Below are 27,551 nucleotides of genomic sequence, written 5' to 3' on the forward strand. Positions count from 1 at the left end.
TGGCATAGTTTCTTTCAGGAGATGCTGCTCTCCTTTAGCTGGGGGTGGGGCTTAGGCCTGCAAGGGCCGGACATTTCTAATGAACACCTTGCCTGGAGAGACCTTGCCCATTGCTGTTTTGTTGCATTTGCAATGTACACTGCTTACCGTGGTCATATAAGTAAATAACAATTAGGAAGTAATAACACAAGAATAAACTGTTTCTCACACTCATACTGCAAACCTACTTTTGCTCACCCCGCATTTCTCTCCTTCCTTTATTCTCACTGTAACTGCTTAGCCAGGCAGCGCAGTGGGAAGCGGTTATATGAGTGGCCTGGCAAAGCCTCACCCGTCTGTCTCATCTGCCTGATGCCTTTAATCATCAAGACCAAAGGCTTCTACACTTGACTCGATTCTAGCTGGCCCCTGACCACTGCCATGCTCTGTCACAGTCCACCAGGAGCAGGGAGGAGGGACGGCTGGTCTCGCATCTTCGCGAGCACTGTCATGGCACCAGGAGGGACAATCCCTGGAAAAACGCTAAAAAATAATGACACCCAGGCTGCGTTCTCAACAGGGCAGCTGCTTCTCTCTGCAGGGACAGGCCTGGCCATGCAGAGGAGGTGCCCATGCCAGGCCCCCTGGAGCGGCCTGCATGGCTCCCACGTGCTCTTCCTGTTGGGCAATCCATGCCTAGCTCCTTACCCTACTTGTCTAATTGAAATGCAGAGCGAATGCCATGGCTGAACTTCCCTTCATGAAGCAGCGCCTTCTCCTGGTCCTTTAAGATTGACTGGGAGGATCTGACCCCCTGGAGAGAAACAGACTGCTCAGCCCAAGAACAGACTTGATTCCAACACGCGGGAGGTACTCGGAGCAGTGCCCGGCTTACGGGAGCCTGCTGGGGCTATGGAGAACGGCCTTCCCGTCCCAGAGTATGAAGGCAGGCTGAGTAATCAAATGACAACATCTCTGAAGCAGCCTCCTTGTTGCTGACAAAACAAGAAAATCTTACAAAACACCAGGGAGTGGTTATAAAACACTAAGCAATTTCACAACGAGGCTGATAAGAAAGGCTGGCTAAGGACCAAAGTGGCCACCAAGACCCTCGCTGGGGGGGGGGGGGGGGGGCGGGCGGGGCAGGAAGCAAGAACTGGGCTTCCCCAGGCCTCGGGAGGCTCACCAGCCAGGCGGAAGCCCTGGGTGGACACCTGGCCAGAGTGCCTCTCTCTTCTCCTCCCTGGAAGCACCAAATGCACAAGGCAAATTAACCTTTTTGTGTGATTCTTTTTTTTTAAGTATTTAATTTTATTTTTTTAATATATTTTATTGATTTTTTTTACAGAGAGGAAGGGAGAGGGATAGAGAGTTAGAAACATCGATCAGCTGCCTCCTGCACACCCCCTACTGAGGATGTTCCCACAACCAAGGTACATGCCCTTGACCGGAATCGAACCTGGGACCCTTCAGTCCGCAGGCCAAAGCTCTATCCACTGAGCCAAACCAGTTAGGGCTTGTGTGATTCTTATACTAAAGGCTCTTCAAGGGGGGGGGGGGGAATTTCACAAAATACACATCATATGCATTTCCTTTAAGCCATTTTTCTCAGGGGCCCTTATTCCAGTGTGTTCGTTGTTTTGAGCTCCTGCAGCAAGAGACGAATGAGCCCCCTTGGGGAGGCCATGACCAGAGCTCTCTCTCTTCCTGGGAGCACTTCTTGGGACCTGAGGAGACGACCCCAGACTCTTGCAGGCGTCACCAAAAGGCGTCTGGCTCAGCGCTAAAGAATCCCAGCCATAACAAACCAGACCAGAAAATAGACTTTAATTTTACACGTACAAATGTCGCTTTAAATTCATAATAGTTAAGAAAAGTATATACAAACTTGGGCTTAAACAAAAAGTGAAAACCAGCACCGGAGTTGGGGGCTGATGTGCAGCTCACCCCAGGAATCCAACCTTCTGTCTCTTGGGCCCCAGGCTCTCCTCCTTGTGCAGGATGCTGTGCAGCGAGGCGTGCAGCACCTTGCCCACGCGCTTGCTGGTCTGCAGGGCAAGGAGGGAAGAGAGCACCCGTGAGGCAGGCATGCTGACCCGGAGAAGCCCCCCTCTGCCAGCCTGCAGTTCCAGCCCCTAAACACTCCATCTGCCTCCCAGGCCTTTATGTAATTTAATAATTAAATCAATACAAAGCAAACTCCAAACCTCAACAATATAACAGTTCCTTCTGAGAAAACCTCCATCCTAATAATAAGAAAAAAAAAAGACACCAACCCCCAGGCACCAAGCAGCAAAGGCTGCCTTGGCCATTAGTTCACACTTAGCATTCCTGCTGCCGTCACAACAGCAGCAAAATTGTCAACCAAGTCTGGACGTGGTCACGGCCAAGTCCCACAGTCCTGTAGTAAGAAGGCACAGAGACCCCAGGACGTGCAGTGTGTCTGATGAAGAACAGATGGTGCTGAGGACTCGTCCTGACAAGCATTTCTTTTCTTTTTCTTTTTTTATTGTCTAAAGTTTTACATATGAAGCAGTTTCTAATGTACCTGCCAGCAGATCTCTAAGCAGAACCGCTCAGATGAGACCAAAGTCAATACCTGGATAGGGTCTTTGGTGTCTCTGACACTACATACACCACCCATTTGTGCTTTCAAATAAGAAAATAAAAGGAGAAAACAGACACCAAGGGCTCAGGGTCTCCCGTGAAAAGCCACTGTTTCTAGGAATGAAGGAAGCGTTATATGGCAACCTTGCCTTCTGGGAAGCAATGACCTATGGACACGTGTTGCGATGTGGCTGCTTAAAAACCACCTGCTCTGGCTAACTGCGTTCCTGCAGGTCAGTCAGTCAGTCAGTGTTCAAGTCCTCAAAGACTTGTACAAAGTCGAGGTGGACTGGGAGGGTGAGCAGGACCAGCAACCTACCCTGCAGGCTGCCAGGAGGACTTCCCCACTCCCACTCATCTCCCCTGAAACACTTCTAAACCAGGAAGAAAGGGGAGGCTGCCACCCTTCAGCCCCTGGTTCCACCTTTGCTGACTCCAACTCCCTCATCAAATCACAAAAGCTTGGGATTTTGGAATCATAAGTTCACATTATCAGTTCAACACTCTCCTTTAGAAACGTGAACTTGGTATCGGGGCGGGGAAGATAAGCAACTGTTACCAGCAGGTTCCTTACCTCCCCCCCTCTCCCACCCCCCCATTCTTGGCTAAGTCAGCAGACATCCAGCTCCCACCAGCGGTCCTCGAAGCTCCAAGTCTGGGTCCAGGGTGTAAACTGGAGAATCGATGGTGTTACTGAAGTGGCAGGAAGCAGCAGGCACTCCCAGCCAGGCCCAGCACCTGCCTCAGAACCAGAACCTCACCTCCATCATCTCGAAGATGCTCTCTGGGTCCAGGCTGCCCTTCCCCACTTTCCTCATACACGTCACGACTCCCTGGCTGGTCACGGACACCAGCACGCTGGCCAAGGAGCAGGCTTCCTCCTGAAGAGTAGCGTCCACCACGTGCCGACAGCCAATCTGCAGGCAGGCAGCAGAGCACACGTGGGTGACACAGCCCTGATCCCGGCCCGACCATTCCTGGAGGGTACACCCAGAGCAGCAAAGAGCCTGCACTGCCCATTCAGGATTGAGATGTTTAGATTCTGATCACGTGGAAAATATTTGAAGCAATGTTCACCAACGTACTGCCGGCCACAGTGTGAGCTGTGTAGCAGAAGCATGAAATGGAAATGTGGGGGGACGGGGCGGGGGAGGGATAGAACTATGATTCAGTGACCATCCAAGTCATAAGCCACCAACTGTTTCTGATAGCGGGGCACGGGGAGAAATTCACATGGGAGGCCACATGGATGTTTCACTGGTGACAAAGATGAGAGCAAGAGAGGACATGCTGAGGGACACGCTCAAGAATGAGTCAGGCCCTAGCCAGTTTGGCTCCGTAAATAGAGGGTTGGCCTGTGGACTGAAGGGTCCCGGATTCGACTATGGTAAGGGCACATGCCCGGGCTGCAGGAGGCAGCTGATCAATGATTCTCTCTCATCACTGATGTTTCTATCTCTCTCTCCCCCTTCCTCTGAAATCAATAAAAATATATTAAAAAATAAAATAACATATTTTAAAAAATGAGTCTGGTGCAGGTGGCTTGGGTCAATCCCAACACTTTACCATACTCCAGGTTTATGAAGTGATTTTCGTAGAATTAAACCCAACCCATTAGGTCTTAATTTGAAACAATGAATCCTGCGTGGAATCAGGGATAGTCTCAGCCAATACAGGCCTCTGTGCACATCAGCATCAGCCAGATGTTGGCTCCACAGGCCTCTGTGCTCATGTAGAAACCACACCAGGAGCTGCTGCAACCCACTCATTTGGCAGATGTGGACAGTATTTGCCTTTCAACCACCTTTTACTGTCACCCAGCCTGGACCCCACAGAGTTGAGAAAATAAAAGGAAACAGGCCTAAGGGTGTCTGGGTGAAATGCCTGGTATAGAAGGAGCTTAACAAACTGGCTGCTCTCACTCTGAACCCACTCGCGTGCTCCCAGCACTCTACCACCTCTTCTCATTAAGAAGAAAAGAAAGACGGCTCATGGCAGTGATCTCTACTATAACCTACTACTGGATTCGGGTCAAAGCTACCTCTATACAGTTTGTGAAACTATAACTTTTCAACTTATTAAGTAACCTTAATGGGTGGGGGTTGAAAAAGACCCTCAGGGAAGCTCATACTTTGCACAGGGTGACGATGCAGGGGACATTCTCCACACTTAGACGGATGCAGTCATAGGGGTCATCAGACAGTTCAATATCCTTCGACCCCTCTTCATCCTCCAGGACACTAACTCTTGGTATCCTGGAAGCAGAAGCACAATTAAAATCCCCACTTCCTGAAAGATCATTTCTTTTTCTTGAGATTTGAGAACAGGAGTTGGAATCCCGGCATCTCACAGGACAGTGTCATGCTAGGCCTGTACTCCCCATCGTTCCTGTCAAAAGCACACAGGCGACATGGCAGTGCAGAGAGAAAGGAGGTCTTTTTAAAAATAATGCTTGACCAATCCCATGCCCAGAATGAACTGTGATCCCTACCTCACACCAAAGGAACTGCAGATGTAAAGATGAAAGATAAGACAATAATGCTTTCAGAAGAAAAACTACGAACATTTGAATGACCTTGGAGTGGACAAAGATTTCATAAACAGGACACAAAGTGCCTATCATAAAGGGAAAATATGATAAATTCAACTATGTTATAATTAAAACACATACACATACATATATAATATATATTAAGATTATGAACTTTGTTCATCAATAGACATCATTTAAAAACTAAAAGCTAATGCAGAGTGGAAAAATATTTGCAAATGTGCATGTGTGTATGGATAAACTGACATATTACATAAAGAATTCCTTCTAAATATGAGACAACCCAATTGAAAAATGGGTAAAATACTTGATCAGAGACTTCATAAAAGAGGCTGTCAGTTTGAAGTTTTATATGTTAAAAAATAAACGTAAGTGTGTGGGCACACACACACCCCTGCCCAACGCTTTGGCCACATGTGGTTCAGTAGAAGAATACCATCGAGGGACTGGCCTCTACCCTTCTAAAGGCCCTGACTGTACAAAAGGTCTCTCCACATGCCAGGGGGTCCAGTGCTTGTAGGGTCCCCATTCCTTGCTGCCTGCAGGGCTGTTCTTGTTCTGAAGATGACTGTGGCTATGCCCACGACAGGTGGCCTCCCAACCTGAGCAGCTGGGTTTATCATCCTGCTCACAGTTTGCCTGACACCGCCCCCCTCGCCCAACAGCCTCGGCTGGTTCGACTCTCTTTTTGCCCTGGTGCCCATGGAAACCAGCTGGCTGATGGGGAGTAATTTTTTAGGCTTGAGGTGCAACAGATGGCAACTTCCTTTCTCCTCCAGTGGAGCCAAGCCCAGGCTGCTGCTGCTGGCAGCTGGTACTCGAGCCCCACAGTGGCCACCAGTGCCAGACCCTCGACTGTCTCAGCCAGGAAGAGTCAGCAGCACAGCACTGCATGAGGACCCCACAATTTCTGACCTAAATTTATTTAACTTTGTTTTTGTTTTGTTTTAAATTATGCAGGTGGTCTGAATTCATCAAAGAAAAACTCTAAAACAGACATAAATGTTAAATCATCCATAATATGAGCACTGGAAAACTGTCACAATGACAATTTTAGGACACATAGGTATTTCCAGACATACTAAATGTAAGAATTAGCCAAAGTAAAATAAAACAAGACAAAGCAAAAACAGGATTACAGGACTGCTTTTCCATATTAACAAACCTGTACATAGGTTTCTGTGCCGATCTTAATGCCCATGTTGAGACATTAGGTTGTTTTCAATTTCTCACCACTACAAAGCTGCAATGAACATTTCTCAGATAATATCTTTGCTCACTTATCCAATCACTTCCACAGGCTATTTCCCTACAAGCTTCCAATCCTCATTCCCTAATACCCCAGAATCCCATTACCAGAATATAAGCTCTCTGTGGAATGAACACCTCACCCACATGTCTATTTTCAAATGCTGCAAACTTTCCTCAAAGAACCTGGTGCATAGAGTGGGAGAAATGCTATATAATCAAACAGTCTATGGGAATGTCAACTCCAAAAGAGCTTAGTGCCTCGTCCCTTGCTATGCACGCAGCCTATCGGGGAAGCGGAACGTGCTTTTAATGAAAACCAAGGAACAGGTTGCTACCCTGCTTTTAGAACATGCGTGTGTCCAGTGAAGGGCTCCGTGAGCACCTGCTGTGTCAGGCACTGTTCATGGTGCTGGGGGGATAGCAGACCAAACGCACAAACTGCCCACATGGAGCTTTGTCCAGTAACAGTATTTGGACAGCTGACCTGGAGTTGGTTTCTTTCTTTTTAAAAAATATGTTCTTATTGATTTGAGAGAGGAAGAGAGGAGAGTGAGACAGAAACATCAGTGATCGGCTGCTTCCTGTACGCCCCCTACTGGGGATCGAGCCTGTAATCCAGGCATGTGTCTTGACTGGGAAGCGAACCGGCTTCCTCTTGGTTCATGGGTCAATGTTCAACCACTGAGCAACACCAGCTGGGCCAGTAGTTGGTTTCAACTTTTTTTGCTTCTCTGTAGTTTTCTAATATTTTTCTACATGGTACATGTTTACTTATGAAAATAAAAATACAAAAAATAAATACAGAGATAGATGCACAGGTTTAGTTTTAATTGCTGAAATCTCTGTTTTCTGGAGCTTGACATTAAATATCGTGGTTAATGCTAACACCCCTCGTTATCTTCACCTATGAGCTGCAGTAGAAATTTCCTCAGTGTCCGTCTGGGTTTTCCACTGGCCCCGGGGATGTTTCCCGGAAGACTCACCTTGTATTGAACAGAGCGGCCTTTACAGCAATGGAGATGGCATCAAACAAATTTCCACCACATTCCAGCAACTAGGGGAGACAAAGGTGAGCGGGGAAGAAAAGCAATTGTCACGTCTTACTTAAGTATTATCCCAATGAAAGGATACTGACTCCTAGGAGATGGTGACCACTGATGCCCCAAAGAGCTCCCAAATGCACCACACACGCTACTCTCATCGTTGCTAACGTATGTCGGCTTCCAAACAAGTTAAAAATGATGACCACTAATGCTTCACCTGCTACCAGGTTCACATTCATTAGTGTAGTTACCTACTGCCTGTCATTATCAACATACACCTGATGCTCAAACAGGTAACACTTCATGCTTTACATGTAACATAATAAAAACAAAGGTCCCCCATACCATTTTTTGCCCATGAGCAAAAGTGCCGATTGCACTTATGTAAGCTCATGCAGCAGGGAAGTTTATAGCACATTCTTTTATTTATTTATTTTTAATATATATTTTTTATTGATTTCAGAGAGGAAGGGAGAGGGAGAGAGAGATGGAAACATCAATGATGAGAGAGAGCCATTGATTGGCTGCTTCCTGTACGCCCCCTACTGGGGATCAAGCCTGCAACCCAGCCTGGGCATGTGCCCTTGAGCAGGATTGAACCTGGGACCTTTCAGTCCATAGGCCAACACTCTATCCACTGAGCCAAACCAGCTAGGGCTAGAGCACATCCTTAAGTGGAAGGTGAGACACCTTCTGCCCTCATTTAAAAGAAGCCTTTGCCCGAGTTTATGGAATAAACTGGGCTACAGCAAGGAAGAATGGAGAGGAAGTCCCGTGTAGGAAGGAAAGTCGTGTAGCCCCATGGTTTTATTCAGTCTGTCTCCTTTCCGTCTGAACTGTGAGCTCCCAAGGGCTGCACCCTGCGGGTGTGCTCATTCCTTTACTCTCAGAGTCCAGCAGAAGGGCTGCCATGCAAAAGGAGCCTGGAGATTACATGCGGGAGACAGGCAGGCCCTGAGCCTGGGCCTTCCACCATGCCCAGTGCAAGCCTCCGATTCCCACCTTAAGCTTTCTGAGCAAACTTCACCTGCAGACCCACCTTTCCTGTATCATTACTGCTTATTAAATATGGCCCCCTGGCCTATGTGACCACCTGGCTAGTGACTGCAGCTCATTGGTTTAGCAGCTGGACTAACTCTTCCCCACTCTGGCTCAGCATTAACTGCCGCTCAGCAAAGAGCTGTAGCAAGACTCCTGCGTCAGACTGCCTGCATCTGACTCCTTTCCTCCCCAGGAAGCCGCATGGCCATGGGCAACACTAAACCTCTCTGCCTCAGAGGGTAAAAATGCCAGCTACCTCACAGAGCTGTTATCAAGGTCGAATGAGTTAGCATTGGTAAAGCCCTTAGAAGTGTGCCTAGCGCACAGTAGGTGTTAGCTAAGTGCATTTAAATAAAGAGTGTTTGGGGGTGAGGGAGGAAGGGTTACATAGACACAGGGTGCAACTGCAGAGTTCACCTCCCTGGGCAGCTATGAAGCCTGCCTCTTATCCGTAAGGACAGCCAGTGGCCAGCGCCCGCCTCCTCAAAACCAGGACCTGCAAAAGTACCTGTCTGGTGGTAGGAATCACACTACAAGGCACATCTTATTGGAAACGAGTAAAAGCAAATGGGCTTGTAACTGTATCACTTTTACCCATTAGCACCAGCATTCAGAACAGCGCTAACCAGCTAGTCCACTATTAATTCTATTCCAGCCACGTTCCAGCCATTATCGAATTAAAAGTGTCCAGAAAGCCCTGCCCTGTTTCACGCAGGGCCAGCACTGGAGACAGCAGGCTGTTCCTCCTCAGAAGGTCGCCATCATCCACAAGATCTGCTGTGCCTCAGGTTCGCTCAAGTACGTGTTTGGCCAATGGCTTAGCCTTGTGTCCTTGAGCTGGTGGGAGATGTGGTCACTAATCTCAAGGTTCATGACATTTAATAAGAACAAAAGAGACCCATCAAGAGCCTGTACCTGAACAAGCAACTGGCAAAATTAAAAGAATTACAGCTCTAAGAGAAGTTACTGCCAACTGCCAAAAACTGGGCAGATGAGTATTTGGAGGGAGACACCAGGAAGGAAATGAGGGGTGGCTAGAAAGACTCCTGCAGGAGCTGACTATGGAGGAGGGAGGGGGCAGGGGGCAGGAGGCAGGAGGTAGGGGGCAAGGGGCAGGGCCTCAGGGGCTGCTCCTGGGAAGCAAGGGCCTCAAAGCAGGTGGGCTTCAGGATGTTTCCAAGGGAAGATGGCTCAGTGAGGTCAAGAGCAGACCCCAGCACCTTTGGGCCCGATCCCTGGCTTGGAGGCCTAGCCTAGTACCACTATCCTCAAGCTGAGACCTCCTGGGCGAGTTACTTTACCTCTCTGTGTCTTAGTCCCCGCACTTGTACATGGGGAAAAGAATCGTGCCCACTTGCAAAACATCTGCAAGGGTTAAATGAAAACGCATGTAGACAGCTCCTCAGTCCATGCAGAATGTGCCAGCTTGTCTAAATTCTGCCCATCGACTCTGTCTGGCACCATCTAGAGAGCATTTCTTATTTTTTTCTTCCCTGACAACCTCTGTGGATAATTTTAGATGCTACCATGATATGACTGCTTGTAACTTTATTGTAGGATGGCATTATATGTAGGCTACTTTACATATATTACTACACGTGTAATGTTTAATAATAATAATAATAAAAAACTATTACAGGAGACTAATCTTCCCCCAACTAATCTTACCTTGGAAGTTGAAAGTACCCACGTGGAGAGGGAAAAAGCACTAGGAGGAAAGTAGGCCAACTGGTCTCCAGCCGGCACAGCAATGTGATATTTACCAGCACGTCCACATAGAGAACCCAGCAGTGCTCCCGAGGACTAATGCAGAGGGACTTCAGGTCCACGCTGCTCTTGTTGTTGAATATCCGGTAGAGGGTGTTAGCAATCTCTGTGCCAAGGTCATCACCTCCTCGACCTTCAAATTCAGGGGTAGCATTGGCTGAACTGCGCAGAAGGGAACAGAAAAGCTGGTGAGTCTTTTCACATGTAAAGAGCAAAGGGACAAAGCTTTACTCTAGTTGCCCTACGGAATGATGGGAAGTCACTACGGAAATGAGGGAAGGATGGCACCTGCCACTTTTCCAGCCTCCGGACAGACACACACACTGAGCCAGACCAGCACCGGGCCCTGGATTTGTCAATGTGTGTGATGGGCGTTTCCCCTGACTTCTGACAGAAGACATCTTTATCCAAGGGAAACAAGAGAGCAATGGTAAAGTGAACCTCGGCCAGTAATAATTAACTCTCTTATCTTGAAAGTATAACAAATACCTTCTCTGGCAGGCCGAGGACGCCGGAAAGCCCAGAGAATCAAACAGTCTGGCTTACAGAAGGGTTATGTTATATACACCATCCCTCGTTTTCACAGCTTTAGCTGTGCGATGTACTCTCAAAACAAAAGCCACACAACGTTAAGTACAATAACCTTCCTGGATTTTTTTTTTCTGTTTTGTTTTGTGTTCTTTTGTTGTTAATCCCCACCCGAGAATATTTTTCCCATTGTTTTTTAGAAAGAGTGGAAAGGAGAGAGAGGGGAGAAGAGAGAGGGGGGGGGGGGAGAGAGAGAGAGAGAGAGAGAGAGAGAGAGAGAGAGAGAGAGAGAGAGAGAGATGTGAGAGAAACACAGTGATTGGTTGCCTCCCACATGCTTCCCAACCAGGCCAGGGATCAAACCTACAACCCAAGTATGTGCCCTTGACTGAGAAGCCAACCCTCAACCCTTCGGTGCGCAGGCTGACACTCTAACCATTGATTAACACCGGCTAGAGCTGGAATCTTTCAGAAGATACGTAAGATAGTATGCCAGAGCTATGTCATGAACTCTAGGTTATCACTGTACTGAACAGCAGGAGATGAAATAAGACAGACAGATTACTGGCAGATTAAATATTAGGTTATCTCTTTTACTTTATTTGCTATTTTTCAAAGAGAAAACATTTCCCATTCAGGCCTAGGCCTCTTGAATTTTGCGCCCAATTACCTCAACCCAGGTTGCTATAATTTTAGCCTCCAGTGTTTGAGAGTTAGATTAATAAAGTTTATCCCTTCAAAAAAAAATCAACAAAGAATGAAGACACATTAACATTTGCCACCCTAAGCACTACACAAGTGTTTAACAGGAAACTGTGGAGAGTTTTGGCTTAACGAAAACAAACCCTTAATACATCAGTGAGGTGAGTAAACGTTCCAGTGAACACTTCCCTTAATGAGCAGGACCCAGGGAGGGAGGAAACCAGTTGTTTCAGTGTGGTTTCCACAAAATCCTAGTGAGAGCTGTGTTCCCCAGCCCGTCTGTGCATCCACACCTCCACTGGAAGGCACCCAGCCAGACGCCAGGCACTGCAGACCCAGAGACCGTGCAAGGAGAAGGCCACCCTAAGTCGGAATTCCAATGAAGTCTGGGGGCAGTTTCATTGATAGGGGAGGGAGCAAGCAGCAGGAGTCGGGGTCAGGGAGAGCCTCAATCAGTGTTGAGGGTTATTGGAGACCTCAAACCTAAAGATGAGTAGAAGTTGGTCAGGCCACAGGCAGGGAGGGCGTGTGTGCGTGTCTGTGTGTGTGTGTAAAATGTCCCTTCTGTCTAGCCCATTCTAATATAGGCATAAAAATGAATCCTAAGATGACCAGAGTGTGCTGTTGTATAATAACTCCGCCTTTCTAATCAGACAGTCCTCCCTGACCACTACGAGCCAGCAGAACCCCAATTTAAAATCCCTGAGAAACTTCATTGCTGCCATAGCAACCTCGCTGGTCTCTCCCCGCCTCTGCTGGACTCAGGCACTGAGCCACGAAAAAAAGCTCATTTATGGCGAATAATCAAGTCACCAGGGACCAAGTTTATTTTGCACAGCCAGCAAAACACAACCTGTTCCTAATTCAAACACTAAGCAATCAATATTGAGTCCCATCTTTTAAGTATTTAAAACACACCTACATAGATTTCTGTGTAGACAAATCCAGTCCCAGATGCTTACACTTCAAATGTTTTCCTTTCCCTGATTATAGTGGGTCATATCCTCCTGGGTGTGACTGATTACCCAGAGAGGAGGCAGTGACTCCTCCACAGCCCCGAGGGGTGGTTTACAGAACTTCCAGGTCCAACTGGCTAAATTAATCGACCTACAAAATCACGCCCCATTGTTTTTTTAGCAATGGGCTAAATTAAAGTGGAAAATTTCCCATTTTTAAAGTGGTGTTTTTTTTTTCCTTTTTTTAAACATATCCTTTCAGCATAGCTGGTAAACAGGCAGGAAAGAAAGCTTCGAGGCGGATGAGACCTTAGAAAGCTCCTGCGTCTGGATGGTGCCCTGGCCATGGAGTTATTCTGGGGAAGAGGCTGGGAAGAAGGAAACTGTTCAGGGTGGGGATGGGGTGTAGTGCTTTGGGTACAATGAGAAAAGCCAGAGACCCTGTATTCTGACAAAGGATGAAGAGAAGAGGTGCAGCAGAAAAATTAGAATCCCTCCTCACCACTAGGGGCGCCCATAGCACAAGGACCCTTTCTGATAGAACAGTCAGAAACGCAGACCTGGCAAAGCCTTAGAGGCCATCTCCAGAAGACCACAAACCGAACGCCTGCAGGGCCAGCCTGGTCACTACAAGCATCTGAACAAAGAGAAGCCACATGTATAATTAACAGGGAGTGATGGAGACTGGCAAACTTTCAGGCCCCGTCATCTTTAATAAAAGCCTCCATTAGTGAGCCAAAAATCTTGCAGGTGGGTTGTGGGTGGCCTCAGATGGTCAGACTCTCTCGATTTACAAGGAAGGAAACTTAACTTTTTTGGAATGTTCACCACATGCTAGACACCATTCTGAGCACTTTAGATGTATTAACTCATTGAATTCTCACAACCCTAGAGGTTGGCACTGTTATTGCCCCATTTTAGAGACAATAAAACCGAGTCACAGAAAGGTTGTGTAACTTGCCCAAGGTCACACACCCAGTGACTGGGGATTCTAAACCCAGGCAGCCTGGCCTTGTCTGCTGGGCTTCACTGGACTTTCCCTGAATGTGCTACTTGGCACATCCGCCTTGTGGCCTAACATTAGTCAGGTTAGCCTCCCTCCGGCCTGCCTTAGGCCTCAAAGTAATGAATGGATACTCTGGTCTTGGGAATTACTACTAGAGCACAAATGTTGGGAGTCAAGGAATGTAGACCAAGGGAGTCCTAAATAAAAAGCTTCTCTATGGAGTATAAAATTTAAAGAGAGAGCAACACAGGCTGGCAATCCTAGCCCCCTGCTCATAGGCATCATAATACATTCTTTCAGTGGGGAGAGTATACACTAAGGTCTTTTTTAGCATAAAACCAAGTGCTTTTTATTTTTATAGTTACCCAGACCAATTCAGATCCTTCATAAAGAACCAGCCCTCCAGGGCTGTTGGGAAATCGCTTACTGAGCAGAATAAACTAATAAAAATCTTGGGAACGCTGCCCCTCCCAGTTCTCCACCCCTCCTGACTCATCACCTCTACCCTGCTCCTCTGCTCAGCACTTCTCTGCTGGTTTAACTGGGGTAGGCTGAGATCAAGGCCACGGCTACCTGCAATGGGACTCAGACACTAGGCCCATTGTTGCTTCCCTTACAACTGACCTAGCCTGCAAACATGGAGTCTGACAGCCAGGCCAGGCCCGGCCCATGGCAGCTGGGTGATTTAGTGGGTACCAGGCCAAGACTGACTCAGGACTCCTCCAGTCATCTAGCCCCAAGGCAGGTCCTGAGCCTCTGACTCATGTGCTCATTTCTGAGCCTACTGAAGCATCCCAGTAAATGGGCTGGGCAGAGCAGCGCATTCAGAGCTTGTCACCTAAGCCCTTGTTTAAAGTCCCTGGGAGACTTTCAAAGTATACAGCTAGCCTCGAATGGCTTCTGCAGGTTCCGCTCTGCCTGGCCTCACACCTGGCCTTCAGCCAACAGTGCCCCCTTCGGGCAGCACTAAGCAGGTAAGGAATAGATCAAGTGGGTCCACCCACCAATTCAGGCACAAAACTTGTGGTTCAACACTAGTGTAAAGCACAAGTGATCACACTGAAAAGTAGTTAAGTCCCAAAGGCAAGTGACAAGTGCTGGGCATACTGAAATGCCTATGAATGAAACGTGTGCTCCTCAATAATTAAACACTAAACCCTCTCTAAGAGGCTAACCACGGTCCCTAAACCCATCAACAGGGTGGTCGGACAGCTGAGAAGCGGCTTGACGGATTGCCACCTAGTGGTAACCCAGAGTGACAATTCATTCAATTCTTACCTTTCGCTAGGCTTTATTTTTTATTTTTATTTTTTAAAATATATTTTATTGATTTTTCACAGAGAGGAAGGGAGAGGGATAGAGAGTTAGAAACATCGATGAGAGAGAAACATGGATCAGCTGCCTCCTGCACACCTCCTACTGGGGATGTGCCTGCAACCAAGGTACATGCCCTTGACCAGAATTGAACCTGGGACCTTTCAGTCCGCAGGCCGACGCTCTATCCACTGAGCCAAACCGGTCAGGGCTCTTTCTCTAGGCTTTAGATGGAAACCATCTAAAGTCTCCAAGTTCTTATTTAAAATGGCCTATTTTCAGGCAATGTCTAACAAAGACCTGAGCAGGAAGTGAGAAGGCCTGGTCGGCTCCGGGTCCAGTGAGAGTGCTGCCAGGCTTCCCTGGCACAGAGCTCGTAACCCAGCTCTTGCTCCACTGGCACGTGGTCAGGGTCAGAGCAGCGGTGGGAGGCAGTGTCCTCTACCCCAGACTCCTGCATTCCAAGTACACCAACCGAAGTGGAATGAGTTAGCAGAAAAGCACTTCGTCTTCTGAGACCCCTCTAGCTCTGGGAATTAATAATTAAAACCTGGAAGTAGCTGATAAGTACTTGTCAAACCGGGCTCAGATGGGCAGGAAGGGACCCTCCCCGCTTCCGTACCAGATATTTCTTCACGCTGGGTAAGAATTCAGTTTCAGCCTTGAGCCTCCGGCAGAGGCCCCATCCCCGGGGCCTGGGGAAGAGGAGGACAGCACCCCTATTGCTGGGCACTATTCGCTGGCTCAGAATGAAGGGGTTTGTCTGTTATGTAATTTAGAGTTGCTCCCTGCAGACCCAAATGAGGTTCTGAGAGAGGTGGCAGCCAGTGGCGCTTGGTAATCTCTTCCCTTCTCTGGAAATGGGGTTTTATGAATCTCTCATGGTACTCCTACCTGCTGGGCTGATCGCACTAACTGAGCCACTTAAAGATCTACAGTGTGCCACCTGAGACTATCACTCTTGAGAAAGAGATTCAGAGATTGGGAACTGGAGCTTCTAGGCCTTTTGGGGTTCTTCTGAGATTTACAAAGGTGGAAAGAGACCAGCAGGCAGCCACTCAGCCAGGACAGAGGCTCAGTCCTAGAAGCCAGGTCTTGGGAAAGGCAGCTCAAAGGCTTCTGTCAACCTAGAGCCACCCTCCCTTTAAAGCTGGGACAAGAAAGGGACAAAAGCAGCAGGCTAATGTAAGTCACCTTCAGACACAGAGCCACAGTGGAAGTTCTGGGACTTCCAAGCACAATACCCCTCCAAAGCTGGGCTCCACAGGCTGCATGAAGTGGAAAGAGCAAAGACTCAGAGTCGGACAGACCTAGGTATGTGACCCACAGGAAGCTCACTCGCCCTCTCTGAACACGTCCCTCATGAACAGTTTGTGAGAGGTGGACTTCTGTTTGGAAATGAAGACTGGAAGTCTGTAACTTACTATACAAATGGGGTTAGCATCCGCGCAGCCAAGTGTTCTGGCTCTCAGAGTGTTCCCAGGAATCTGTGTCCACTGGTGTAGACTGTTTCTGCAAAAACATGGTTTATGCTGAACACTTGCTTGCTTCCTAGGAGCCTGGTATTGTGGTGTGTGTTAAGCAGAGGGTGCTTACATGACCAGCAGCCAAAACTATCTTGGGTGCTGAGTCTCTAATGGGTTTTCTTTCAGAATCATCTGGGGCACACATGTTGCTGCATTTTGTTGCTGTAATAAATCTTAGTCGTGAGTAAAATTATATGCTAGTCCAGTGGTCAGCAAACTGCGGCTCGCGAGCCACATGCGGCTCGTGAGCCGCGGTTTGCCACTCTGTTGACTGAGTTTGCCGACCACTGACCTAGACTCTCGATTCCAATAATTACAGGCTGTTGTTCCTTGTGATTAAGTCCCTATCCCAGTGGTCGGCAAACTCATTAATCAACAGAGCGGCAAACCGCGGCTCGCAAGCCACATGTGGCTCACGAGCCGCAGTTTGCCAACCACTGTGCTAGTCCTTCCAGCAAGTCTCTGAATGTGGGGTCGTCTTGGGGACCCAACACTGTGTCAGTAGTATATACCTGCACCTAACATGAGCCAATAGCCTTACTCATCCAAGAAGGCCTGCTGTCACCACCTGGCTAGAAGTGAAGTTACAGATAGAAGATGACACTGGGTCAGCAACCCGATAAAACGCCCCAACCTCTAGAAGAGGGAGGTCACCAGAGGGAGAGAAATGTCATTTATTGAAAGCCCACTGGGAGCCAGTCGTCATCCCAGGTGCTCTATCTTCATGATCTCATTTCCTTATCATCACAACAGTATTATTATCCCCATTTTTTATTTTTTATTTTTTATTTTTTTTTAATATATATTTTATTGATTTTTTTACAGAGAGGAAGGGAGAGGGATAGAGAGTTAGAAACATCGATGAGAGAGAAACATCGATCAGCTGCCTCCTGCACACCCCCTACTGGGGACGTGCCTGCAACCAAGGTACATGCCCTTGACTGGAATCGAACCCGGGACCCTTCAGTCCACAGGCCGACGCTCTAGCCACTGAGCCAAACCAGTTTCGGCTATTATCCCCATTTTTTAGATAAAGAAGCATAAGCACAGAGAGACTGAGTAACCAGCCTGAGGTCACACAGGTAAGAAGACTGCGGAGTCTGCCCTTCCCAGCACCCACACTGCCTGCCTCGCTGCCACAACCTCGGCCTGTCAGGCTGCTTGGCTGGCCCCAGTCCTTGCTCTGCCAAGCAAGTCATGAGAGGTTTCTGGAAAGCTAAAGCAGAGAGGGAAACAGGGCATTTTAGACCAAATGATTCTTATCATCTGCGTCTGATAATTTTCAAAACATCCATCATCTCATGTGACTCTCATAACCACCATGAGCTGGGCTGCCTGGCAGACACCCTCCTTTCAGACAGGGAAAATGAGGCCCAGCGAGGGCCAGGTGGCCAGGGCAAGGGCACAACTTGACCCAGCGTCTCCTTCCACTATCTCAGTGCCTGGCATGTAGGAGGAACTCAATAAATACCCGCTGGCTGGATGAATGACAAGTCAATACAAAACAAAAGTGGATTAACAGGAAAACAGAGGTCCATCCTCTGAATCCTCGTCTTTCAAACTGGTTTTCTTTAAAAAAATCTGCGTTATACTGACCAGTCAACAAAGAACTCCAAGTAACCTTCATTTGGCTTCTCCAGCTTCGGCGTCCCCATCTCTGCTTTCACTCCCACCAAGATGTCCGTGTGACCCTGCAGACACATGTAAGAAGGGTCCTCACTCCGGGCAGGCAGCCAGGCACCCAACCACCTCCCTCCTCTTCCAGACGTACACCCCTGGGGACTCTCTTAAGAGCAGTGCTGGGGCTTGGAAAGTGACCCTTTGAGAAGATGAGGAGTCCTTCAGATCTAGACAGACCCCACCGAGAGTTTGGCTTGGGTGTTGGATTTTCCCTGAACAATCTGTGTGGCAAAAGCCTGGAGGGGCCTGCTGCTGGCCCCCTAGGGCCTCCCCATTCCTCCAGCTAGGCATGGGTGGACCGTGGCCACAGCACTCACCAGCTTGACCCTGGCAGACCCACTGGTGTTGGACACCACGTCGGTTTCCACTTCGACACATCGGTAGTCCTCACATCCACGGCCATCCACGCGGAGGTCTTCCTACGTGCAACAACCACAATCCGCAGGCTGTGATCCCAAACCAACAACAGACCCCTGAGGCAATTCACCCGTTTTTATTCCCCTAGAGAAATGTGCAGTGCATCTTTCTTTCTTAGTGAATCAGCCGTTTGCCAGCCCCTGATGCCGAAGATGGGTTTCAGAGTGGACCAGGTGGCGCTTGACCCTTATGCTCTTTACTTCTTCAATCACTTACTAGGTCAGTGTTAGCTCACGGGTGTCTTCTATAGCTATATCCAATACTACCATTATTCAAATTGTAGCTCCAGATTTGGCCCCTGGGAGCTCCTTTGGGTGGGTTCCTGCGTTCTTTCAACATGCCTCCAATCGTTTCTGAGCACTTCTTTATTTTCCAACAACATAAGACGTCCCAGGCTCTTGTATTTTCCCTGCCCCTGCCCCTGTCTGGGAATCAGCCCTTTCTCCAAGGAGCCCTGTTACTTTTATTGGAGAAAAACCAGGACCTGAGTGCTAAGTCGGTTCATTGCTGCAGGGGTATCACTGCTTCTAGAGCTTCCCAGCAGACAGAGCTAGAAAACATGTATGTACACGAACTCATGCACACACAAACACACATACCTGTATTTATTTCGGTCTATCCACATATCTATTAAAAAGCCACGTTCTCACACTGATAATTGTTTCTAAACTTCCTCCTTGTCCTAGGTCAGTGGTCGGCAAACTCATTAATCAACGGAGCGGCAAACCGCGGCTCGCGAACCGCATGTGGCTCGCGAGCCGCAGTTTGCCGACCACTGTCCTAGGTGTAACTTCCCTCTCAGACAGGGAGAAACCTGGCTTTCACAATCTACAATGCATTTAGGTATTTGTTAAATCTTAGTATACACATAGTTTCAGAACTGCTAACCCATAACCCTGTGAGAAACAAATGTACTAATAGAGAACAGTATTGTACAGAGTTCTTTTTTGTCTTTAGCCCATGGTACCCACTCAAAACACTGTTTTCCAATTGTCTTCCCATCCTTCCTTCCATGCAGCCCTATTACTCATTTGTAGCAGTCTGTGTTCCAGCCTGGGTCCCCCAGATCCTGGTTACTTTTAATTACTTATTACTTTTTGGGTATGTGGACTATCGCCATGGCTCTGGGAGTCAAAGCTATCAGAAAAGGTGTGCTCAGAGAAATGTCACTCCCAACTCATCCCTTTCCCCTTTCCCACCACACCAGGCAGGTAACCAATCTCTTTACTTCCCTTCCTGAAGGCAATCCGTATCTGAGTCTGGGGATAAGTGGACTTAGAAAGTAACAGAATTTCAAGTCTGGGAAAATGAGCCTCTGGGGAGAACTCAAAACTATGTAACTTGCCGAAACCGGTTTGGCTCAGTGGATAGAGCGTCGGCCTGCGGACTCAAGGGTCCCGGGTTCGATTCCGGTCAAGGGCATGTACCTTGGTTGCGGGCACATCCCCAGTGGGAGGTGTGCAGGAGGCAGCTGATCGATGTTTCTCTCTCATCGATGTTTCTAGCTTCTCTATCCCTCTCCCTTCCTCTCTGTAAAATATCAATAAAATATATTTAAAAAAAAAAAAAAAAAAAAAAAAAAAACTATGTAACTTTCTCTTCACCACCCAGCCACAGAACACAAAGGCTTTCTAGGTCAATCTCTGACTCCCCTGTTTGCCACATCCCCCCGATGTGCCCAGCGAGGGAAGTGAAAACCTGGCCCAGAAACATCACTTACAAGGGAGGGATCCTTCCCAAGCTGCAGGCCTGGTTCAAGTGTGAGCAATCACTAGGAGCATTACTCCCGAGTTCCAGGCCTGGGCCTGCCACTAACTAGCTGCTTGACCTCTAGGTAGGACAAGTCCCTTCCCCCATAGACTAGTTTCCTCATTTACAAAAGAGGACATTGAAGTAAATGGCCTCAAAGGTGCTTCTCTAATTCTACAGATCTATAAATCAAAATAGCCACAATTATTTACAAAAACTAATAGTAACTATTTTTTTTATAATCCTCATCCGAGGCTATTTTCCCATTGATTTTTAGAGAGAGTGGAAGAGAGAGGGAAGGACAGAGAGAAGCATCGATGTGAAAGAAACACATCAATTGGTTGCCTCCTGTGGGAGCCCCGACCAGGGCCTGGGCCTGGGCTGGGGAGGAACCTGCAACCAAGGTACGTATTCTTGACCAGAATTGAACCCGGGACCCTTCGGTCCACAGGCTGATGCTCTGTCCACTAAGCCAAACCGGCTAGGGCAGTGGTCGGCAAACTGCGGCTCGCGAGCCACATGTGGCTCTTTGGCCCCGTGAGTGTGGCTCTTCCACAAGATACCACGGCCTGGGCGAGTCTATTTTGAAGAAGTGGCGTTAGAAGAAGTTTAAAAAATTTGGCTCTCAAAAGAAATTTCAATCGTTGTACTGTTGATATTTGGCTCTGTTGACTAATGAGTTTGCCGACCACTGGGCTAGGGCAATAGTAACTACTATTTAATGTGCACTTACTATATATGAGCTAATGCTCTAGAAACACTCCACAGTTAACACATTGAATCCATTATGCAAACAGAAAAATGGCTGAAAGATGCTAAATGGCTGGCCCGGGGTCTCACAGCCAGTAAGTAGCACTTTAATTCCGAGCCAGAGCTCTTCACCACAACTCCACACCACCGCCTGCATTCTAAAGGGTCTCTTCACGGTGCAACAGGACCCCACAGGCCTCCCTCACAGGATCAACTGGCTAGCTCTACCAGTTGGTCTCGATGACAGTGATAACAGCTCTGAAAGTAAGGAGACCTCAAGGCTACAGGGCTTCCAACTACTGCTTTAAAATACCACTCACTCAGGGAAGATCTAGCCACACCCCTTTGTAGTAACAACCCACACACTTGTTCCAGGATGGGGTGGGGAATGGGGTGGGGGGTGGTAAAACACTTGGGCCTGGCCAAATCTTGCCTTTGCAGCCTTCGAATCACATCTGCCCCAGGGAAATGCTCAGTGGTAAAGGTTCAAGTGACAAGAGGCAAACAAAAAGCTACAAATTTTCCTTTCAAAGGATACATCAACTACAATTTTTTTTTTTCATAGAAAAAAGCACTCAGAAGAATAGAACAAGATCAAACCCAAAACACCAAACAAACTAGTCCATGAATCACTGCATCCAGGGCAACTTTTTTAAAAAGTCCTTTTCCTCCTAAAAGACAGGAAATCACCCAAACCTGCACGGCCCGGCTCATGGCCTGACACCCTACCACGATTTTTATTCACCTGCAGTCCTCAGGAGCAAGGGAAGGCATCCATGCGTGAACACGTAAGAACAGGAGCTGCCCTGAAGTGAGGCTTCATGGAAAAACCAATAGAGATGTCAACAAATGATGGGCCGCACCTTGGGAAGCCCTGTCCTTCTCAGCAAGGGACAAAACACCTTTTCAGATAAAGGGCTTCTGGATGCTGGGATGGCTCCGGTGACTTTTAGATTGTTATCTATGTGATCACGACAAATCTGCTGGTTGGGTGTGGTGTGGGAGTCACCTCCAATCTGTATTTAATTCTCTGCTGTCACATACCAGCTTTGTGACCTTGAGCAAGTTCCTCAACAGCTCTGAGCCTGTCTCTTCACCTAGAAAGCAGGACTAACCCTGACCTTACAGAGTTATAGGAGAACCTGAAAACCCTAAATCATTTACGGGGACCTTTCGGCACAGGCCATCAGCAGTTCCCTTCTCCCGCTTCTGGGGGAAGGTATCAGCTCACCGAATCCTCAAAACCAGCCCTGAAGAGAGGTTACAGATAAGGATATTGAGTTGAGGCACCACAATCTCCTGTTTGTGACCAAGTGGAAGGACATGTGACTCAGCCCTGAGCTGCGTTACCCAGGTCACCCAGTCCTGTTTCTCCTTAATAGAAGCGGACAAGCCAGCTCTACTAATCCAGCACACTTGGGAAGGTTTCAGACTCCAGAGGTCCTCTGAGGTGATGGTGCCCCGAATGACCTTGCTTTGACTTGTCCAATACCTCGGAGCTTGCTAGAGAACTGAGACTAGAACGCTTCCCTTATTAGAACACAACGCACTTAGGAAAGGGACCGTGACTGGGCCTGCAACGCCCAAGACACAGTGGGCAAAACTAGATATTGATCTTCTTTTCACTTTCCAAGCCTGCTGAGTAGCCCCCCCCTCCATCCTTTGAAAGGACGTGATTCCCTTCACCTTGCAGAGTGCCTGGGTGCAGCCTTTTTGTGCCATGGGTCTGTAAATGGAAACGGCACAGGGCTCAAAATCAAGTGCCCTGCACGGCCGCCTGAGCAGCCGAGTTCCGACTGCTCAGTCTCACAGGTGAAGATCAGGCCCTGTTCTCCTTCTTCTGTGCTGCAACTCGCCCCCTCACACTCCCCCCAAAACCCACAATGCTTCCAGTTAAAGCTGGATCCACAGAAAAGAAACTGAAACTATCAGTTGAGCTACACTTACTTTCAACTGCCGAGAAAAATTGAAAGAAATGGCTTTGACGGGACCCCAAGAGGCATACTTCTTGGTGGGGCTAATCATTGGCCGTGGCCTGCTCTGAATCTCTGATATAATATGTACCTAACAAAAGTGGGACATCTCGGCCTTCAAAGGCTGAGAGGGGACTTAACAGAAATCAATCAAATCATATGTTAAAATATTGATATATCAACCTTTCCATTTGCCCTGCCTCACCTCCTCAGATCCATTCTCCATCCTTTCCTGCCCTAATCCGTGCTCCAGGTTGACTCCCTCAAAACTGCATCACCTGGACTCCCTTTGCTGATTTCTGGTTGAGTTTGGCCAATGGAAGCTACCAAAGGAAAACAGAGTCCCCCCCACCTCCACTCCTGGGGCCAGCCTTTTTGTGACAGTGCTTGCATCTGCCCAGAGCTGTTGGCAGCTCTTCCTGGTATCACTGGGATCTGATAACACTATTTCCTTCTTGGGCCCCTTTGACCTAGAGGTGGTCACTATGTCCCATGGTCACTGGTCTTTGGGCTCTTCAACATCTCTTGTTGGTTTCCTGAAATACACCCACATTGTCATAAAAGTCTCCTGAATTACCCGAATTAAACTCCATTTTCTGCCAGAGCCTAAAATGATTCATCTTCCTGTCCACAAATTGCTCTCTCCCTCCCCCCCCCCCCCTCTCTCTCTCTCTCTCTCTCTCTCTCTCTCTCTCTCTCTCTCGTGCCTCGTCCCGCAGTGGCCATGTCTGAGCCTAATGATTCTGTCCAGCAATGAGTCTGGAACTAAACTAGAAAGGCTTATTTCTTTTCTTTTTTTTTTTTTTAAATATATTTTATTGATTTTTTTACAGAGAGGAAGGGAGAGGGATAGAGAGCTAGAAACATCGATGAGAGAGAAACATCGATCAGCTGCCCCCTGCACGCCCCCCACTGGGGATGTGCCCGCAACCAAGGCACATGCCCTTGACCGGAATTGAACCTGGGACCTTTCAGTCTGCAGGCCGACGCTCTATCCACTGAGCCAAACCAGCCAGGGCGAAAGGCTTATTTCTTATAGAGGGAACTGTAACCCCAGGAGCTGGGAGGTAACCAATCTTTCTACCACAAGGCCTGAGAAACAGAATACAAAGACTGTAAGGGAACTCAGAGATGCAATATGGCTCTAGCAGCAAAGGCATCTGGGAAATGTTGGGCTCTTAACTCTGTAGCCTCAGGCTTGGCTGACTACCCAGAAAACTGGAATGCTGCCCAAAGGTAAAGGTCATGCCCCCAGGAAGGAGGTTAATGAATGTATACAGTGTGATAACTGCCTGATGTTATGTTACCTTTGCAATACATTGTTTTTTCTGGTGGTCTACATGACTAACCACAATATGGTTTTACTATTAACCCCCTATAAAAAACAAAACAAAAAACGAGACCCTGTCCTGGGAGGAGGTGGATTTATTCCTGGCCTGCCACCACTGCGAGCAGCTACTCTGCCGTATAAGTTTCTCCTATTAAAGCTCTTATGAATTTGAATAAAGCTACATGCCAGATCTTCAGAATCGATCCTGAATTTAGACTTTTGGGGCTTTCGTCAAACAGAGAGAAGAGAATACGGCAAAAGCATAAAAAAACAGCAGAAACAAACAAGGGAGAGCCTGAAGATCCAAATGCCCTTGCATTTTTGGAGAAACACAGCCTTCTCATAGACATCCTTTTCTTGCTTGAGCCAGTTTGTTGGTTAACATAATTATCAACTGAATCCTCAACACACACTGTGACGTTACTTTCAACTGCTTCTAACTACCATCAAACCAAGATGAAATCAAAGGCGGAGGGCAAGGGATGCCAGAAGCTGAAACTAACCAAATAGGACCAAAGGTGAAAAATAAAACACAGAATGATTAGGTCTTCAGAGGCAAGAACAGGATTCCTGCTAGGCATTGCTTAAGGCGCATTGCTGACACTCAGTAACCAACTACCAAACGTTTAGGTGATTTTAGAACTGAGTCACTGAGATCGGTGGTAGGCTCGCTCACCTACAGTACAAATGCACAACAAACAGTGTAAATTCTGTTTTGCTCCTCCATAAATACAGAATTCCATCTTGCTGCTTCATAAGCAGAGCAAATTTGTGGCCAATGTTAATAATCCTTACGAAGAGGTTTATTTGGTCAGTTCAGTCTGCATGGCTCTGTGATACAATCGCGGCCTTAATATGTCCATGGTACTGGTGAGAGAGAGGTTTAATTTAAAAATTGAAAACTCTATCTAACTCATCGCCCTTTAAGGACTACCTTACTCCATCAATGTTACCAAGTACCTGCCTACCCAGTGCTGGACACTGGCGAGGCCTTAAAGGTATCATGCATACAGCGAATTAGTAACTTCCAAGATGCATGATGAAGCAGTGGCGGAGCCTCTAAGACCCCTAGGACAGTGGTCGGCAAACTCATTAGTCAACAGAGCCAAATATCAACAGTACAACGACTGAAATTTCTTCTGAGAGCCACATTTTTAAAAAAAATATATTTTATTGATTTGTTACAGAGAGGAAGGAAGAGGGATAGAGTTAGAAACATCGATGGGAGAGAAACATCGATCAGCTGCCTCCTGCACACCTCCCACTGGGGATGTGCCCGCAACCAAGGTACATGCCCTTGACCAGAATCGAACCTGGGACCCGTCAGTCCGCGGGCCGATGCTCTATCCACTGAACCAAACCGGTTAGGGCAGCCACATTTTTTAAACTTAAACTTCTTCTAATGCCACTTCTTCAAAATAGACTCACCCAGGCCGTGATATTTTGGGGAAGAGCCACACTCAAGGGGCCAAAGAGCCGCATGTGGCTCGCGAGCCGCAGTTTGCCGACCACTGCCCTAGGATCAAGCTTCTGGCCACCTCTGCAACCTGATCTTCCACCAATACCCCAGTGAGCGGACTCACCATCCTTTCCTTTTGGAAGGCTGAAGTTTACTTAATTCTTGGTCGTGCTGAGAGCTCAGCTCAAATGCTATTTCCTAAGGGAAGCCTCCCCTGGCTTCCCAGATTAGGCAGGTCCTTTTTTTCCTTCACGGCACTTGGTACAATTTTACATGTAAATGCACAAATTGATCTGTAATTTCTGTTTTTTCCTTCTAGCATGGGTGTTACCTAAGGGCAGGCTATTTCCTATCCTCCACTCTAGCTCAGTTCTAGGTGGAATGAATGAAATATCGAGTCCAGGAGATACACAGAAGGGACACTCAACATGGATTTAGGAGAGCAATTCCCCCTCCTTGGGGAAGGCTTCAGAGCATTACAGCCCCCAATATCCCTTAGTTCTTTTGACTCCCACTAACTATAGCATCCCCTCGATATGTACCTTACATTCCACTGCCTTTATTTTATATTCATCTTTGAAATCATAAAGGAATCAAAAGGCTGAGGTTAAAGAAACGCCGGGAGAGCTGAAATTAACCACACTGAACCAAAAGTGAAAAAATACAAAATGATTAGGTCTAGAAGACAGGATTCTGGCTAGGGTTTGGGGAGACGTCTCTAACCTGGGGAGGTTACAGACAAGAAGGACACACTCGGCTTCCCCCGCTAGCTCATTACCAGGCCCAGCATCCTCCAGCTCTGGTTCTGGCGTGGTCAAAACCAGGGACTGAAGGGTGAGCCCAGAAGAGCTCAGTGTAGCTCTAGCTGCCTCTAGGGATCTTACTCCTCCAATGGCACATGGGAAACTGCCAATACTGTGCTACCGGCTGAGCAGCCGCTTTTTAAACACCTTCCCCTTTATTGGTAAGTCGATTTATATTTTCAAAGCGCTTTCACCTCGGTGCCTTCTTTCTCCCCGTGATTCCCAACCGCTAGGGGAGGAAAGCGGACCACAAGCCCACACCCGCAGGAGAGCGACCCGCGCAGGCTGACGAGGCGGCTCCCTCGCGAAAGCCTCAGGGGCTGGGCCTCCAGCTCCCCGCCCGGGTTTGGAACCTCGCAGACCCGAAGGCGGCAAGTATGCATTCAGCCCTAAATGGACGTTCGCCGCCCGCTTCTCAACACGCCCGCGTCGCCGGCTTAAGGCTGTTTCACCACAAGGGAAACCCAGACCCGCCGATCCAACCGGGAGAACCGAGGGCCGGCCCCACCCGCAGGGCCAGGGGCACCGGCGGCCGACACCCGCGCCGCTGTGGCAGCTACCTGGACGCCGTGCACGATGTACACCTTCTCCGCCTCGCTCAGCGACACGGACGCCATGCTGCCCAGCGCCCTTGCGTCATCAGCCCACGCCGACCGCGCCCCCGCTCTGCGTCATCAACCTGCGCGGCGGCCGCCCCTGTAGGCGCCACCGCCGGAGCCGGGAGCTCCATGGGCTTCTCCTGTGCGCCGCCGGGTGTCTGGCCGAGTCCAGGGAGCCGCGGCGCCTCGTGCCCGGGAGCCATCGCTGCGGCCCGAGGCCGGGTCCCAGGTCGGGGACTGCAGGGGGAGGCGACGGCGGCTGCGGCGGGAGCCTCACTAGGGGCCTGGGACTGGGGAACTGCCTCCGACTTCACGGTCAGTTGGGAGGCGGAACTGGGGTTGGGTGGAAACGCCGGGGTGAGGCGAGAGGCGCGGGCCGGGACGGAGCCGGTGGACTCCGTGGGGAGGCGCGCGGCGCAGTGTGCTCAGAGCTGGAGTTGAAGTAGCAGGTCGTGTGCGTGTGAAGTAGCCGGTCATGTGCTAGAGAGAGAGAGAGAGAGAGAGAGAGAGAGAGAGAGAG

The 27,551-nt window shown here is 48.5% G+C and overlaps 2 protein-coding genes across 5 annotated transcripts in view; one reads left to right on the forward strand and one right to left on the reverse strand.

Moving 5' to 3' along the window:
• Window positions 1-1,790: 1,790 nt before the first annotated feature.
• Window positions 1,791-27,099, reverse strand: EXOSC7 (exosome component 7). Its single transcript, XM_080675746.1, has 8 exons — window positions 26,993-27,099; window positions 18,269-18,370; window positions 17,868-17,962; window positions 10,236-10,401; window positions 7,372-7,442; window positions 4,718-4,841; window positions 3,348-3,503; window positions 1,791-2,027 (listed from the first exon to the last, which is right to left on the reverse strand). The coding sequence occupies exons 1-8, from the start codon at window positions 27,047-27,049 to the stop codon at window positions 1,923-1,925; spliced, it is 876 nt and encodes a 291-aa protein (XP_080531872.1). The 5' UTR covers window positions 27,050-27,099; the 3' UTR covers window positions 1,791-1,922.
• ZDHHC3 (zDHHC palmitoyltransferase 3) overlaps window positions 27,098-27,551 on the forward strand; it is a 41,276-nt gene continuing 40,822 nt past the window's right edge. Inside the window, exon 1 of one of the 4 annotated variants that reach the window (XM_080675743.1) lies at window positions 27,098-27,346. Coding sequence is in view for 2 of the 4 variants with exons in the window: in XM_080675745.1 (XP_080531871.1) it covers window positions 27,161-27,346 (186 nt within the window). In the remaining 2 variants the exon portion in view is untranslated. The remainder of the gene's footprint in view (window positions 27,347-27,551) is intronic. The other 3 variants (XM_080675742.1, XM_080675745.1, XM_080675744.1) reach the window with 3 other exon arrangements.

This window comes from Plecotus auritus (genome assembly GCF_963455305.1).
Source record: "Plecotus auritus genome assembly, chromosome: 6".
Lineage (NCBI taxonomy): Eukaryota > Metazoa > Chordata > Mammalia > Chiroptera > Vespertilionidae > Plecotus > Plecotus auritus.